The 16,816-nt window shown below is 37.8% G+C and overlaps 2 protein-coding genes and 1 pseudogene across 2 annotated transcripts in view; all 3 read right to left on the bottom strand.

The window, feature by feature from the left end:
* Positions 1–451: 451 nt before the first annotated feature.
* Positions 452–3,243, bottom strand: LOC145503353 (heat shock 70 kDa protein 12A-like; annotated as a pseudogene).
* Positions 2,665–16,816, bottom strand: part of LOC145503351 (fibroblast growth factor receptor 1-like) — a 42,386-nt gene continuing 28,234 nt past the window's right edge. The window contains exons 13-19 of the mRNA XM_081482821.1: positions 16,529–16,713; positions 15,602–15,721; positions 15,082–15,158; positions 13,826–13,866; positions 7,864–7,960; positions 7,499–7,595; positions 2,665–7,153 (exon numbers count right to left, since the gene is read on the bottom strand). Of these exons, the coding sequence (XP_081338947.1) occupies positions 7,004–7,153; positions 7,499–7,595; positions 7,864–7,960; positions 13,826–13,866; positions 15,082–15,158; positions 15,602–15,721; positions 16,529–16,713 (767 nt within the window). The 3' untranslated portion in view covers positions 2,665–7,003. The remainder of the gene's footprint in view (positions 7,154–7,498; positions 7,596–7,863; positions 7,961–13,825; positions 13,867–15,081; positions 15,159–15,601; positions 15,722–16,528; positions 16,714–16,816) is intronic.
* Positions 7,967–12,454, bottom strand: LOC145503352 (uncharacterized). The gene is made up of 3 exons (XM_081482822.1): positions 12,446–12,454; positions 11,938–12,093; positions 7,967–10,261 (listed from the first exon to the last, which is right to left on the bottom strand). Exons 1-3 carry the CDS (start codon positions 12,452–12,454, stop codon positions 9,116–9,118), a joined length of 1,311 nt encoding a protein of 436 aa, XP_081338948.1. The 3' UTR covers positions 7,967–9,115.

Here is a 16,816-nt window from a genome sequence, read left to right as displayed (position 1 = left end):
GTGTGGACGGCAAGCCTAACCGTAGAAATAAAGCTGCATTTTCAAATTCCTCCGGCGTAGTGTGGAAGCTGCCTTAGTTGTTGTCGTTATATCGACTTCTATCTATTACTACAAGGTCATCAGCTAGGCCTTAGAAAAAAAAGCAACTATATGATTACAAAATTACCAGTTAATGACTCCGTATATTGTAGGACTGTATTCAAGAGATCCGTTTTCTCGTTTATTTTTTCACCAATTTATAAAAATATTTTTTCCTAGTTGTTGTTGAAATCATATTACCTACTCGAGTTTTCTTTTCTGTATTTGTATATTGTATATTTTTTCCTCTGTAAACTAAAGAAAAATGAACGTGTGCGTTGTTGTCTTTAACAAATAGATAAATTTCGAGACGTTTCCCTCCTTTGTCAAAACAACAAAGCACTAACACCAACATGACGAACGTGTTTACCTTATTCCACTGTGCTGCATTCAACTGCAGAACTCAGCAATGAGCTAATTGGTAGCTAAAAAGTTTAGATAAGCTGTAAACTGTGTGCTACTTGTAAGATTTACCACGGTCACCTTTATTTCTGTTCCTCCAAAGTACAAATTGATTTCGATGTCCCCGATTTTCCAAGCTTCTGGTGTCTCAAGTACCAATTCTCGACCAGGAGTCTTTTCCACACCAGAATCGGAGACAAACTCCTCATCTGAACGTCCTGATTGGAAAAAATCAATTTTTCCGTGTCTTTGTTCGCCTGTTAAAGAAGCAAAGCTGAGGAATCTATGCTTTACTCCGCCTTTAACGACTTCATTGACTTTGACGAATTTGAGGAAGACATCTTTACAGCGTGGGATTCCTGCTATGACTTCTTTCTTCGATTCCGGATGCAGCCCATCCAAAAACCACTTGTGTACACGGATACCGTAGGTCAAAGTCATTATTCGAGATTCAAGCGGGTCAGGTTTCTGCCCAAACATCACTACTCTTTGATCAACTGCGTGATAGCAGCGTTGCGCGGCACTACTATGCGGTAAGTGCTACCAAAATGAATCTTGATCCTTTCCTGAAGAATTACCGAGTCAGCGAAACCTCCTACGTGAAAGACGTAGTTGACTCTGGACAATTCTGGTCAGGCGAATAGGTTGGAGAAATGCGAAATGACGCCATCCAAGGCTGGACTAAAAAGCTGCCTCGTGACTCTTGGCGCAAGACAAAGGTACTCGTTACGGAGGACTTCGATTTGGGTCCAGGCTGTATTGCTGTTGGATCACAACTTTTTTATATCTAAACCCTCGCTGCTCGGAAATTTGTCTGTAAAACTATTAGGTAACCAAAACTCTTGTCGTTTGTCCCTCCAACAGTCGCTTCAAGCGTTTCTTCCATTCTAAATTTTCCAAGAGGCAAAACCAATCGACGGATTCTGACGGGCATAATTCTCGATAACCGTTTGGGTAAAAATTGATTCAAGAACGTTTCTGAACTGCCTGTTGACATTCTGTCCGCCAAAATTACCGCCGGTGGATTTGAAAATCTCTCTAAGTGCTCCGTTTTCCTGAATGTGATGTGCTGATACGTCAAGAGTTCCTGCTAGAAAAAATAAACATATAAATAAATAAATTATAATATTTAGAGAGGAAGCCAAATCAGCCACAGCTAGTTTTCATGAAGGTCCTCTAACCTGATCAAATTGGAATTTGGCAATGCCGGATTTTCACGATGGAGGGAAACCGGAGTGACCGGGGAAAAAACCCTTGGAGCCAAGCGAGAACCAACAACAAACTCAAGGAAGCAGTGATACATTAACAAAACAAAAAAAGGAGGAAAATGAAATCTGGCTGAAATAAAATCGGATTGCAATGCTATCTGAAATGTAATGAAACCGTAATGCAATGAAATTAATATCTTTTGGCACCAAAGCCGGTGTCATGTGCATATAAGTTTTTTGGTTGTATTCTTTTTTCGAATGCTTCTATCTTATTACATAATAAGTCAGCCATCTGTCTTCTTTCTCGACCGTTGTAAATGTTGCGAATCAATCGGTCGATTTAGGTTCAGAAATAAGTTCTCAATGCAGAGGTAAATAAGGTCTGCATACGAGCCAAGTCGGCGCTTATCTCTGGTTTCTGAAGCATGAAGCGAATAGGGGTATTTCTACTTCCTCCCAGACGGGGACGGGACGCTAGTCCATCGCAAGGTTACCACCAGCATTAAATTCGCCGGTACTGATTTACACACTTGGGGGAAGAAAGGCACTGAAATAGTCAAGTGTGTTGCCTAAAAACACAACGCAATATCCTCAAACAGGACTCGAACCCGGACTGCTCGATCCGGAGTCGTTCGCATTAACCAGCAGGCCACCACCCTTCCGATCCTCAATGTAGTTACTTAAAAATTCAAACCAAATCAAATGACATGTTGAATAGTAATATTTGCTGCTAAACCTAAAAGCCAGTTCTTGCTGAAATATTAAGCGAGTAAAAAAAGATTCAAAATTCATCAATGGCTGTATTTAAATCACTAATGTCCTTCCATATTCAGCACTGTTTTTTTGGAAACTTTTTTTGTCTACCTCAGAGGCATGAAAGCTGATTAATTCCTAAGTTGATTGAAGCTGATGGGTATTCATTTTTTCTTTGCCAGACTCTATCTTGCCATTGGTGTCGTTTTCCCTATTTCGCTGGGGTAGTCTGTCGTTCGTCGCCAATTCATTGCTCTCATGTCGCCGTTTCAAGGCCATGTCGCTTGTCAGAATTTACCCCCAACAGGGTCTCACTTGTGTCTACAAGATATTTGGCTGCATCTAATACTCTCTTAGTTCTAACATTCTGAAACTGATAATGGTGCTTATAACTGAGACGCCTTTTAAATTTTATAGGAATAGTTTGTTATTCATTTAGTGGCCTTGGGAGACAATGTACAGTGGAATTGACATCACTTGGGTCATCTGCAATGTTTCCATGAATAGACAATTGACCTCCTCTAGGTAGTTCACGGAGTTGCATAAAAGGTATACGTGGTGATATTAGTCACTCTTCCAAAGATGTCAAATTTAATACTTCAGGCTTGTCAGGAAACTCCATTTTATTGGCTTTAGAACAGCTGGGCAACTTGCCTTTCTTCAGATTTGAATCACAAGTTATACAAATCCATTCAGAGTCATTAACACTTTTAAAACCAGTAAGGCAGGACTTGACCACATCTTGTGAGCATTTCACCACAGAGGACTTGTACCACAACTGATCAACAACAAGTGCATACATATTCTGGGCCAAGTGCAATGTTTCTGTGAAACAAACTGATCCTGGACATTGCATTAATATCTTCTGTAACCTATCACTACCGAATGTTACATGTGATACATTTGGGAGATCTTGAAAAAGTGTTTCATTAACTACAGCAACTGTATGGAAACTTGAAACAGTTTCGAGCATTTCTTTGGAATTTCTATTGATTTCTTTAACGTGTTCTGGGTTACCGGCTTTCTTTCTACCATCATTAGTTTATAAGGTGTGTTCTATATTTGCTCCTTTTCGACAGCAGCTGTACACCTTTTTCTCCAACACCCGTTGGTTTGATTTTGATTTTGATGGGAAATACATCGTACCCCGCGGGAGAATAAACCATTTTACAGCTGTCTGCTCAGTGACCTGGCCTCTGAATGGCAGCGAGGCTAGAGGTGACCTTGTTTTGATAATGATCTCACTGATTTTGTTGTGTAAATCAAGTTGGTCAAATGCTAAATAGTTGGCATTAAATGAGGAGAGGCGAGAGGTTTGTATCAAAGCAAGGTCACCTCCAGCCTCGCTTGCATTCATAGGCTAGGTAACTAAGCACACAACTGTAAAAGGGCCTATTCTAGGTCGGGCACACGATATTTTCAAACTGAAATTTTAGGTTCATTAATGCACAAAGTCCGGCTATTTTAGTACAAGTCCTCTTGACCTGAAGCCAATAACAATTGCTAGTCAATTGAAGTTTTCCACAGTGTATCCATGGGAACGACAATGAATCTGTACCGCAAAATATCTGTACACAAAGTTAGCTTTTAGTTTTACGTTTTTATTCGAGCTGTTATATAGAGTGTTTAACAAGAATCAAATATTACTTAAGGATAGTTGTGCAGTTCAAAACACCTCTTCAGATTCTAGTGCCTCTCGACTATGAGGTTATTTCGGCTAGCCAGCACCCCCATCATGCTTGCTTTCAAATATCACAGGTGAATTCTTCTTTCATTTTGACTATGGGGTGAAATGAAATTTTGTTGCTGATGGTAAGTAAACCCCTCTCACGTGGTTAAGTTGTTACGTGCACTGTCAACAAGTGTTTTTCTTCTGCACATTAAACTCCGTTACTAAAATAGCTATTTTAACTTAAATAACACTCTATAAAGAGGTATTCCTCTGTTTAAGAAAAAGCAGTTAACATAAATCGTTATCGAATTACAGCAAAATGGTTAATAGGTTTTAATATCAGAAACAAAGCACTTTAATGTGCGACAAACGAGCAATAGCATACTCATATCAATAAGAACATGTTGATTGAACAAGGCAGATACGGATAGTATCATTAAATAACAACGTGAAAATACTGTACTAACTGCTGTACTAAATATTTTCTTCAGTAATCATGAATTGTGTTGACCAGAGAAATAATATATTCTTACTTGTTGCTGATATATTGAGTGAGTTTTACTAAAACCTCAAGTTATATAACAACCCATAAAAACTATATGAAATATCTTCCTTGTTCTGACTTAATCAGCTGGTAATAATGAAAATTGAACTGCAAACTGCGGCTAATATTACTCTGATATATCAACGAGGTGTTGTTAAAACAGCAAGTTGCTTTATTAAAACTCTGCAAACTAGTTATGAAATATTTTTTTCTTGTTCTAGCTTGATCTGTCAATGAATTTTACCTCGTAATTACTAAAGCAAGCTGCAGCTCATATTACTACTGAGATATCAACGAAGTGTCACTAAAACAGCGAGTTGCTTTATAAAAACTCAACAAACTATGAAATATTATCCTTGTTCTGACTTGATCAGTTATTGAAAATTAACTCGTATTTACTAAAGCAAACTGCAGTTAATATTACTACTGACATATCAACGAAGTGCCACTGAAACAGCGAGTTGCTTTACAAAAGCTCTACAAACTATTTATGAAATATTATCCTTGTTCTGGCTTGATCAGTTATTGAAATTTTAACTCGTATTTACTAAAGCAAACTGCAGTTTATATTACTACTGACATATCAACGAAGTGTCACTAAGACAGCGAGGTGCCTTATAAAAACTCTGCAAACTAATTATGAAATATTTTCCTTGTTCTGACTTGATCAGTTACGAAATTTAACTCGTATTTACTAAACAAGCTGCAGCTAGTATTACTACTGACATATCAACGAAGTGCCACTGAAACAGCGAGTTGCTTTACAAAAGCTCTACAAACTATTTATGAAATATTATCCTTGTTCTGACTTGATCAGTTATTGAAATTTTAACTCGTATTTACTAAAGCAAACTGCAGTTAATATTACTACTGACATATGAACGAAGTGTCACTAAAACAGCGAGTTGCCTTATAAAAACTCTGCAAACTAATTATGAAATATTTTCCTTGTTCTGACTTGATCAGTTACGAAATTTAACTCGTATTTACTAAACAAGCTGCAGCTAATATTACTACTGACATATCAACGAAGTGTCACTAAAACAGCGAGTTGCTTTATAAAAACTCTGCAAACTAATTATGAAATATTTTCCTTGTTCTGACTTGATCAGTTACGAAATTTAACTCGTATTTACTAAACAAGCTGCAGCTAATATTACTACTGACATATCAACGAAGTGTCACTAAAACAGCGAGTTGCTTTATAAAAACTCTGCAAACTATTTATGAAATATTATCCTTGTTCTGACTTGATCAGTTAATGAAATTTAACTCGTATTTACTAAAGCAAACTGCGGTTAACATTACTACTGACATATCAACGAATTGTCACTAAAACAGTGAGTTGCTTTATAAAAACTCACCACTCTATTTACTTTCCTTGTTCTGACTTGATCAGTTATGAAATTTTAGCTCGTATCTACCAAAGCAAACCATCGTAATCGCACTTAAATCAACTATACGGTAAACGAGCAATCTGGCGTTATAACAAAAAAGAGAATGAATAAGTAGGTCCAGTGATGATGGATACCAATGGTAAAATAGTACCAAAGGCAGTTTATTATGTAACCTAACTTGAAACCTTCACATGTTATAACGTTTACATGTTTAACTTTGTACGTAAATAGTTAAATAGGTAAAATTTTTTTCCGTGCATACATCGGCACAGAGTTAAATAAACAGTCAGCCCTTTTAGAAGAGTCTATCTCATACTATTCTAAATTGATCAAATTAATGAACTGATCAGAGAATTCTTCAGATAAGTTACTGTAACGAATATCTTTTGTAAACTTAACATTATTTCAAAGGTAATGGAGGCTGTTTACTTCCACAAAGGCTGTTTACGACTATTACTTAGTTACTTCGTTTTGTTCATGTAGCATTTAAAGGGAAAGTTCTTATATTATTCTGACCAACTAGAGCTGCTTCATTTGCAAACAAACTGAAATCATTGCAAATTTCGTCTCATTTTCGGTGCAGAAATTTGTACAACTCAATAACCACAAAAACAAAAAAAAGCAAACAAGGTTTAAAGCGATTACAGAACTAAGTAGCTCCAAAACAAAGAACAATTTCACAAGGTCTGCTTCAGATTTGTTTGACTACTACCAGTAACATTTGTAGTAAATATTTTCTTTACTGCTTAAAAGGAAAATGCCAGATTTAAAATTAAGTTTTCACAAAAAGCCTACAAATTAAATCATTATATCTTACTTGGTGACGGTTTTTCAAGGTTACAGTTTGGTACATAAAAATACTATTTCATCCTGAACAAAACACACACTACACTATATTGCTGTGCTTAGAAACATAATAGCAACCATTATGTCATATATTTACTTTCATTTAACGAACACTTGACCATTTTCCCAATTTCTTTCCGGTGGTGCTCGTCTTGACTTGCTCACTTGCTGGTTCATCTTGAGCTCCAAGATCTTCAACCTTGGAGTATTGCACGCTGTCATATTTCCCCATGTTGAGCAGTTCCGTGTATGTCTGAAAGGAATAATAATAATAATAATAATAATAATAATAATAATAATAAGAAATTAGTATTACAAAGAGTTTAAAATAGTAAGTATTAACCCAGAATAGCCAGGATGGGACATAGTGATTAAAAAGTTCTCTGGATAAGATGCGGCATGTTTGCAGTAGGTAAATTCTTGCCTTCAAATATGACAGAGAGACAGAGAGGCAGACAATCGAACTTTTAGTTTTTCTGATTTTTTTTTTAGTTAGAGAATACAGCTGCGTAATTCTATAATTATAATCGTCATGGTCTTTAAACAAGTCCATGGAATTCTGTTAACCTCGATTAATAATTGTCTCATTACTACAAACCTCCTCACGAAGGTACGTATCCATTTTTTTTCGTAGGTTTTCAAAAGGAGGACGGAATTCAGGGTTTAAGTTCCAGCACCTTGTTATTACATCATACCTAAAAATATACACATTAAAATTTGTAAACATTACAAGTCTTATTTAATACATGTTTTAATAAATTAATTTTCAAGAAGCATTTACTACGTCAAAAGAAAATCAGCTTTGACTTGTTTCTGCCACATAACATTATAATCAAAACCAGTCAGATTCTCAGATATCACAAAAAAAGTTCTCATTAACGCATTTAACATTTGGAACGCACTTTAATGTAACTTAAGGTAAAAATTGTAAAAAAAAAATGTATACGTTGTAAATAAACTTACAACTGGTCGTCAATGTGGTCAGGTTTTGGCATTTGATATCCATCCAGGACTGCTTGAACCACTCTGCCTTCTGACCATCCTGGGTATGGAATTCCTCCTGTTAAGGAATACAGGTGTGTTGTAACTTTGTTACAAGTTGATTTAAAGAAAAAAACTCTTTCGTATTAGATCAATCTATCCATCAATGTAATAATGATATTAATGATAATTGAGCGATAAAAAATTGCGATAAAACATTTCGTAAAAGCATATTAAAAGTTTGTTGACGACGTTTCGACGTTTTGCTAACGTCATTATCAAGTCAAAGAGTAAATGATAAAAAAATGTTTAAATACGCTTTAATAGCTTCCTTTGCACTGTTTTCTACAGTTTTCAAAGCTTATGAAAAGCGCTACAGAGGTTTTCGCTCAAACGAAGTTCTCAAAAGACATTTTTTCTCCCGAAATTTGTTATAGATACGATTAATTAGTAATTGGACCTTATGTTGAACAATTTAGGGAGTAATCGTGCTCGTAATTTCAAATCGGCTTTGCGCTTCACGCTCGTCTGATTTTCAAATTACTCACGCGGTTACTCCCTTAATAATACTGCTACCGTAAATACTCGCTTCTGATTGGTTGGAAGCGGACCAAGCTATCCCAAATGGTATCGATAGCTGAACAATTAAATTTTAATTGTATCGGTCACATTTGAGCAATGGAGTCGGACAAAACTTCCACGTTTTCCGTCTCAGACAAACAAAAAGCTTCTTATGAACAAGCAGCGGTAAGTAAAAACACCAAAAATACGTTTTCATGCGAGTTTTGTCCGTAAAATAACGCTTTTACCGTTTCGACACGCACTTCCTTTCCTGTAGGTCATTTATCAAAAAGTCGCTCACGCGTTCAGAGTTTTGAGAGCTCTCAAGCCAATAAAATACCTAAATTAAACGAGGCTTACCTGTAAGGTGAAGTTTGATTGGGATTCTGTGAGTAATTGGTCGGGAGCGAAGGAGTCATGTGAGAAAGCGCATGACTCCTTCGTTCCCGACCAATGACTCACAGAATCCCAATCAAACTTCACCTAACAGGTAAGCCTCATTTGATTTAGGTATTCTGTTTCGTCATTGGTCATTGGTCGCTACGGAGTCACGTGAGATTTTAAAGCAGTGTGAGTGCGAACTCGAATGAGACAGCAATGATTTATATCAATATGAATCTGCTTTAATAACATGCTCTCTTAGCCATCAAACATGCAACTGTAAGAAACTATCTTAGTTGTCACCACATACAGCTTTAAGGAGCTCAGCCCGGAAATTCTCTCGAGGTTCCACTGGTTTGTCGTAAAACTTTGTAAATGTGGACTCCTGGGACCACCCAGCACTTTTCATAATTGTGGCGATAGAAATGCTGTTCCCTTTTACTGCAGATGTAGATGCTGATCTAGTGCTGTGTGCACTGTACTTTGAAGTGTCAATTCCAGCATCAACCAGTGTAGTCTTAATCCATCTGCTTACTGTATCAGGGGAAACAGCTTTGTGAGGCTTAGAGTAACTAATAAAAGGCTGCTTTACAATACAAAGACTTACATCTGGTGCATAGGCCAGAAACTCAATACAAGCTAAATGTTCACCAGGTCTCGAAGTTTTCAACAATGAGTTAATGAAAAACACACACTTATCAGAACTTATTTGCATACAATCAATTGATAATGTGTTCAGAGTCTGGCGACGCTGTCCCGAAAGCAATGCCATCAACATAACCACTTTCAAAGTCAAGTTCTTCAAACTAAGTTTCTCAGGAGGGCCAAGTTTAGCTAGATAGTCTAATACCACCGTCACATCCCAAGTTTCTTGGTACCTTGGTAGAGAGGGTCTGCATTCGAAAATTCCCTTGATGAAACGACAGACTAAGGGATGCTGTCCAAAAGTGTAATGCTCTGATGTAAAACAAACAGGAGATAAAGCACACCGTGCTGTACTGAGGGCACTATATCCAATCCCTGTTTGGTAAAGTTCTGCCAGGAAATTAATCCCATGTTCTATAGTTGCTGAAAAAGGATTAATCTTCCTTTGACTACAGTACTGTTCCCATTTAGTGATGAATGGTTTATATTGTTGTTTGGTGCCCTTTCTCCAGGACTGCAGGATGAGTGAGGTAGCCGATTCCGAAAGGTCTCTGCCTTCAAGTGATTTCCGGACAAGTGGCATATCAGAAGTGCGAGCTTCTGGTGCAGTGGATGCACTAAGTCTGGCCGTCGAGGTAGAAATAAGGTGTGTTTCTTTTTGGGAAGCACAAGGGGTTCCTGCACCAGCAGTCTCATTACCAATGGCCACCATGGCTGAGTCGGCCAGCATGGCACAACCAACAGTCCTGTGGCCTCCTCTGCTTGGATTTTCTGTAACACTTTTGGGATGATACTAAAAGGAGGAAAAGCATAAAAAACATAAAGTTTCCAAGAAATTGAAAAGGCATTAATAGCCATTGCTTCAGGATCTGGTTGGTAGGCAACAAATGGCCTTAACTGGTAATTAAGCCTAGAGGCAAATAGGTCAATCTGAGGCTCAAGATGAATTTTCTTGACAGCCTCGTGGAAAATTCCTCTGTCTAAGGTCCATTCAGTTTCTTTTCTGGATTTCCTGGACTCTGCATCAGCTAGAGTATTCTCTTTTCCTGGGATATGACTTATGGTTAACCACATATTATTGTCAAGGCACCATTCCCAGAGCGTACGGGTTAAATCATTTCTCTTTTTGAAATGGCTTGTGCCCATTTTACCTAAATCTGACACAGCAGTCGTATTATCGATTCCTTGATAACTCCTTGATAACTCTTTATGAAATGCCTTGAGAGAAAACAACACTGCAAGCATTTCAAGATAATTAATGTGATTAGAAGCCTCTTCAGGAGTCCAATGCCCCCCAATCTTTACATTATTGAGTACTCCTCCCCAGCCTTCTATACTTGCATCTGTGTATAAAGTGACCTCTGGCTGGGGAAGGCTTATAGGGTTATGCAGTGACCTTGCTGAGTTTATCCACCACTGCAAATCACTGCGAGACAACTCAGACAGTTGCATAAATGCATCAAAGTTACCCTTGTTTAGGCACAAGGCCTCAGTTTTGTCTATGTCCAGTGACCTCAAATGCAAGGGCCCTAGCTTTGCTGCTGGAAAATTTGATATGAGCAACCCAAGGGTGGATGTCACCTCTCTTACTGTGGGGTGTGGACACTCCAACAGGCCTTGACAGGTATGAATGATCTTCTCGATCTTCTCGATCTTCTCGGAGGTTGTCATTGTAATTGAGTCTATAATAAAACCCATGAAGATGATTCGATGTTGTGGAACAAAGGATGATTTTTCAGGTTGGACAGTAAACCCAAGAGAATCAAATAATTTGACAGTATCCCTAACATTTTTTTCACATTCATCACAGTCATCACCCTGGAGATATGAGTCACCAATAATTATGACTTGCTGAAAGGTGCCCCAGCTGCTTTGTGAATATACTGGCTTTAATAATTTAGTAAACTTCCTGGGGCAAAATGCTAATCCATTTGGAAAACAAACATATTTATACACTTTTCCTCGCCACTGAAAGTAGGTATTTTTGGTCTGCAGTGCCGATAGGCACAGAATAATAAGCGTCCTTCAAGTCTATGGAAGCCATAAAGCATCAAGGTTTTACCATTTGTATAACAGTATAACGTGAGTCCATTTTAAAATGGTGATATTGCACATGGGTGTTTAAGCACTTGAGATTTAAAATAACTCTGAAAGAGCCATCCTTTTTGGCTCTAGTGAAAATAGGAGAGATATATTCCCCTTCTTCGTGACTACTTGGGGTAATAACACCTTTAGCAAGTAGTTTATCTATTTCTGTATCAATGACATGCTGTTCATCCAAATCAAGGGTTTTCTTCTCTCCAGGGACTACTCTTTGATATGGAGTCCTAGTAAATTCAATTGGCTGGCCTGATATCATTTGCAATATCTCAGGGTCTGAGGTTAAGGCCTGCCACTGATTATAATATTCTCTCAGCCCCCTGCTTTAAAGCAGTGAACTTTGTGCTCAAGAAACTGTAACATATTTACCTTGTCTGTCGGGATATCAGAGCATTTCACTGGCTGGATTTCTTCTCGGTTTCCCGTGGCTTGTAGGAATTGTTGTTGTGTGGCCGGTAAGACCGGCCCCTCTTCCCTAAAAAAGGCTTTCCACTGGAGTGAGAAGATTTGCCCTTCCAGCCATCGCTATGGTTTCGGTAAGATGACTTTGCAGTAGTAGTATGGCCAATTTTGTTAGTTGCTTTGATATTGTTAAGTTGAGAATGCAGCTCATCGCCAAATAACAAGCCCGTGATGGGTACTTGAGAGCCACACAACAAGGAATATCGTTATTTAAGTTTAGTTTGATAGCGTCGCGTCGACGGTAAGTCAGCTCAATGTTTACATGGCCTAACAATGCGGGAGCGTCCGCGTTATACGTGACTTATTTCCCCAATTTCTCAGTGAGAGCCGACGCTGAAGTCTTCTCATGATCTGCACGGATAGCCAGCAGTGTGTCAGTCGATTTGGCGACTGCACTACCGACTTTGACAAGTACTTTCTGCATGTTTGCAAGACCTAAATCCGCGCTCCGGTCACGTGCTTCAGCTTACTCCATATCTTGGGGTTGACCTTTGGCACAGTTAATTTCTCACAATTATCGGGTCGATTGTATTTCGCCAATTTTTCTTTTAATTTGGCTTCCTCCAACTTAAAACCTCATCGCTTATTGACGATATCCGAAAATTTCTGCGCGACTTTCGGGTCAGTTTGCTTGTCCGACTCAAAGTCTTGAGCAATTTCATTGAGCAATGCGTCCTCTGTGACAGAGCTGCCCAGTTTTGGCGGGTCGCCATCGGGCGGGAAATTGAGTTCCTCGGAATCTGACTTCTCAGGGTCTGAATCTCCGCTATTGCTCATTGCACTAGTTGCAGGAGGTTTTTTTCCCCTTTTCGGTGGCGTAGCATGGTCTTCTGGCGCACCAGCTAACCGTTTCATTGCGTTTTCCATGGACAGCATGGTGGAACTCATTTGGGTCATGGCTGACAATACGTCAGCAACCACTATGTCTGTGCCCTGGTGCGAAGAATTCGCTGACTCGTTTTCTTCAAAAAGTAGATTTTCTTCTTCTGCCGGTGAAAGGGGGTCCCTTCCATTCATATTTTCGGCAGTCATGCTGCAATTTTCTCAGTGTTTGCTCAACACTGAGCGAGCGAAACAACAAACGTCCGACCTTCCCGAAGGATCGCACGCAACTGATCTTCTGGGTTTTTTTTTCTCACGTGACTCCGTAGCGACTAAAGGCCAATGACGAAAAAGAATTCATCTTCATAATGCAAACTTGGGACATGCTTGTCTTTGTGGCTCGTTTGCGAAAGAAAGAAATTATTTTACGGAGAACTTTGGCGAAGAGTGTTGAGAAAACAAAGTTGCAAAACTAAAATATTTAATCACAGCGTGGTTTCATTTTAGCAACCCTCTATAACGAAAAGACGTCAGATGGAAGCTTGCATTTACGGTTGCCGTATTATTAAAAGGAAATCGATCTTTTTTCTCGAAACAATAAGGGAGAATTGTACTTGTGAACAGATTGGACTTTTGTGTAATTTCCACTCGTGGCTGCGGCAGCCACTTTTGGAAATTACTAAAAAGTCCGATCTGTTCACGTGTACAATTCTCGAACAGATCGATTTCCTATACGAATTGTACTCCACTCGGTCCGATTACTATTACTGATAATAATAATAATAATAATAATAATAATACTAATACTAATAATAATAATAAAAATAATAATAATAATAATAATCGTATTTAAGTACATGTATGTAAGTGTGCTGTGATCTGCTGGCTAGTTTGACACTGCATGATTTTAGTTTTTGTTCTGTTTTGTTTTGTTTTTCATTGCTGTCATTACTCATGAAATGTTGAAACTTACCGATGGTGAAGATCTCATACAAGACAATTCCATAAGACCACCTGTAAATTAGTAAAATAAATCACAGTTGGGTTAAACTAATGTACTATTTTCAAGGAAAAGCTACAAGGAATGCAATAGAAAGATAATTACTGCTTTAAAGATCATTAAAGATCAGGTGAGAGAGTATACTAGAATTCTACAGATCGAAGAACAAAATGCAAAATTATGACAAAATTATGGTTTTCTTCTCTCCTACTCTTTCCAAATTCTGCCAAATTTATTGCATTCATAGCAAACCACATGATGAAATGCCTATTCGACCAATTTGAAATTTGGCCATGAGTCTTTTACAACTGAATAATAATTAGCTTTAACGCTTATTGTATTGGTAGTTGACTATCTCATCTAGTATGTCTGTCAAATCCTTGAGAATCCAGCCAGAATGTGTTGCAACAATGACCAGCAAAAAAAAGCAGTATTTCTGAAAGTAGCTGCTTGTTTTAACTTTCCTTTTGACAAAAACAATGAGATTAATGACACTGCTACATTAGGCAATTCTTTGCACAACTTGTCTGACTGCTAATTCTTGTTACGATACAAGTTGCATGAAAAATTGCTTAGTGTATAATTCCCTGAAATGAACATGTCTCTTAAAGTTTTTGTCGCAAAAACCCTTGGACAAAGTAGAATCAAGTTCTAGTATTTACCACATTGTTCAATATATTCAGTAAATGTAAAACTAAGCAATGTCTTGTGCAACTTGTTTTGCAACGGCGTAACCAAACTTCAAGTTAATTAAGTTACATTAGATATCAGGGACCTAAAATTTGGAATTCTCTTGATGAGTCTGACAAAAAAATTACTTGATTTTCAAATAAAGAAACTAAAAATACACTTTATTGATTCATATTAAATATTACAATTATTTTAATTAATTCATAAGGATATATTCTGTTCCGCTGTAAGTTTCCATTTCGTTTGTATCTTTATGTGTGTGTGTATGTGTGTGTGTGTGTGTGTGTGTGTGTAAGTGTGTTACCGACCGATAACTGTATAAATAATCTATGTAACTTAATGTCTGCCCATTCTTTTTAGCCCTCATGGTTATTTTGGGCAGGCAGTACTCTATACTAATTTAATGTTTATTGTAATTATTTTATAAGTTGTGAGTACAAATAAATAGTTGTTGTTGTTGTTGTTGTTGTCAAGAAAAATGGCTTTGTTTAACAGAGCCTTAACTGAGGCACAACCAAAAGAATTTGTATTGTACATACACATCACTCTGGGTTGTGAGCTCGGCAAAACTTCCTGAGAGAATTTCGGGTGCCGTCCATTTGATTGGTATACAGCCCTGTAAATACAAACAGTGTAAAGCTTGTAAGTTGACACTGGAATGTTTCATTTGAATTTTGTTTAGCTAAATCAACATTTAAAAACTCAAGGTGGATCTAAAGACCCTGAAACACTTTCTTTAAACTTGGCAAAACGAATTGTGAGTACTTGAAGCTAAATTTGAGCATGTTTTGAATGGCCTGTAGTATTGCTATGGTCAACTTTTGCATCAGGAAAAGAAATATAACTTACATGAACTATTAATAACTTGTTTAATAATGATTGAGACTTTGGTTGATGTCAAAATTATACTGTCAAGTAAAAAGAGTGATAGTATTGATTCAATAAAGAAAACGCCGAAAAACCTTGGAAACAGTTTTGAGCCACCCTGAGTGATTCCCTTGCGGCCAGTATTGGTGTGTTAATTTTGTCTTGGGTGTGTAAAATTGTAAAGTGAGATACCTTTTTAGCATTGCCATGGCCATACTTGAAATTTTGATAAGCCAGACCAAAGTCGGTAACTTTGCAAACAAAGTTGTCATCAAGAAGAACATTACGAGCTGCCAGGTCTCGATGGATTATCTACAAAAAGTCATTATTTTACATTTTGAATATGTTAACACTTTTCAAAAAGTATCACTTAGGTGTAATTGTGGAAGGAAAAACATAAATTTGACTAGAAGCCAACACCCTTTCCTAGTTTTTTGAAACCAGGGGCCTTCCATTTTGACCATTGCAAATAAGTCAGTGCTATATTGCAATCCAAGGATAGAAGAGGATTCAAACTCTAAACAAATTCCAAAAGCTACAATTTTTCGTTAAAAATTGATTGCAGGCGCTTCACAACACTAGGCCTTACAATGCACGAGTAATAACAAAGTAGTATTTCCACTCCCAAAGTACATATCATCAAGAGCGGGTATCTGCATTGGACTCCAGATCAAACAGTCAGGAATCGAGCCCGAACTGGGAACATTCAGGAGTGCATTTGGGCAACGCACTTTACTCTCACATTGCCTCCCTCACCCAGGTCCATAAAATGGGTAGCAGCAAATTTAATGCTGGGGGTGACCCTGCGATGGACTAGCATACCATCTAGAAGGGGGCGGGGAGAGTGGAAATATTCATAGTCCCTTCATGCTACTGAAAACAGAGATAAGCCCTGGCCTGATGAAGTCAATAGGCTCAAGCACAGACCTAACACTATGTAAAGAAGAAAACCTATTCAATGAAAATATGCTTAAAAAATGACTTAACACCAACATACTACCACCTGGAGATTTAGAGTTTGTAATAAAATACAGGACGAGTATGAATTTTTTCGTGAGTGTTAATGTGTTAGCTTGTAGAATTTTGTTGCAATCCTATTTTTTTAAAATGGTTACTTACCCCTCGGGATCCAAGAAACACCATGCCAGCAGCAATTTGTTTGGAAAACAACACTAGGTCATATATTTGCAGTTCTGAAACACTTCCCTGTCCAAGATGATACTTATCATGGATTCCACGGCTTTTCCTCAGATAACCCAGCAAGTCACCGCGCACCAAGTACTCCATGACCATGATTGGATGAAATAAGAGCATGAGAGCATGTTCAAGAATAGTATGTACAGTCAACTCACTTTTGAGGTGCTCTATATTACTGTGAAATTTGATAAATGTGCTTGCCTAACAATT

Source organism: Orbicella franksi, chromosome 11, assembly GCF_964199315.1.
Source record: "Orbicella franksi chromosome 11, jaOrbFran1.1, whole genome shotgun sequence".
NCBI lineage: Eukaryota > Metazoa > Cnidaria > Anthozoa > Scleractinia > Merulinidae > Orbicella > Orbicella franksi.
The sequence above is the reverse complement of the archived record's forward strand: the minus strand, read 5'-3'. Positions and strand labels throughout refer to the sequence as shown.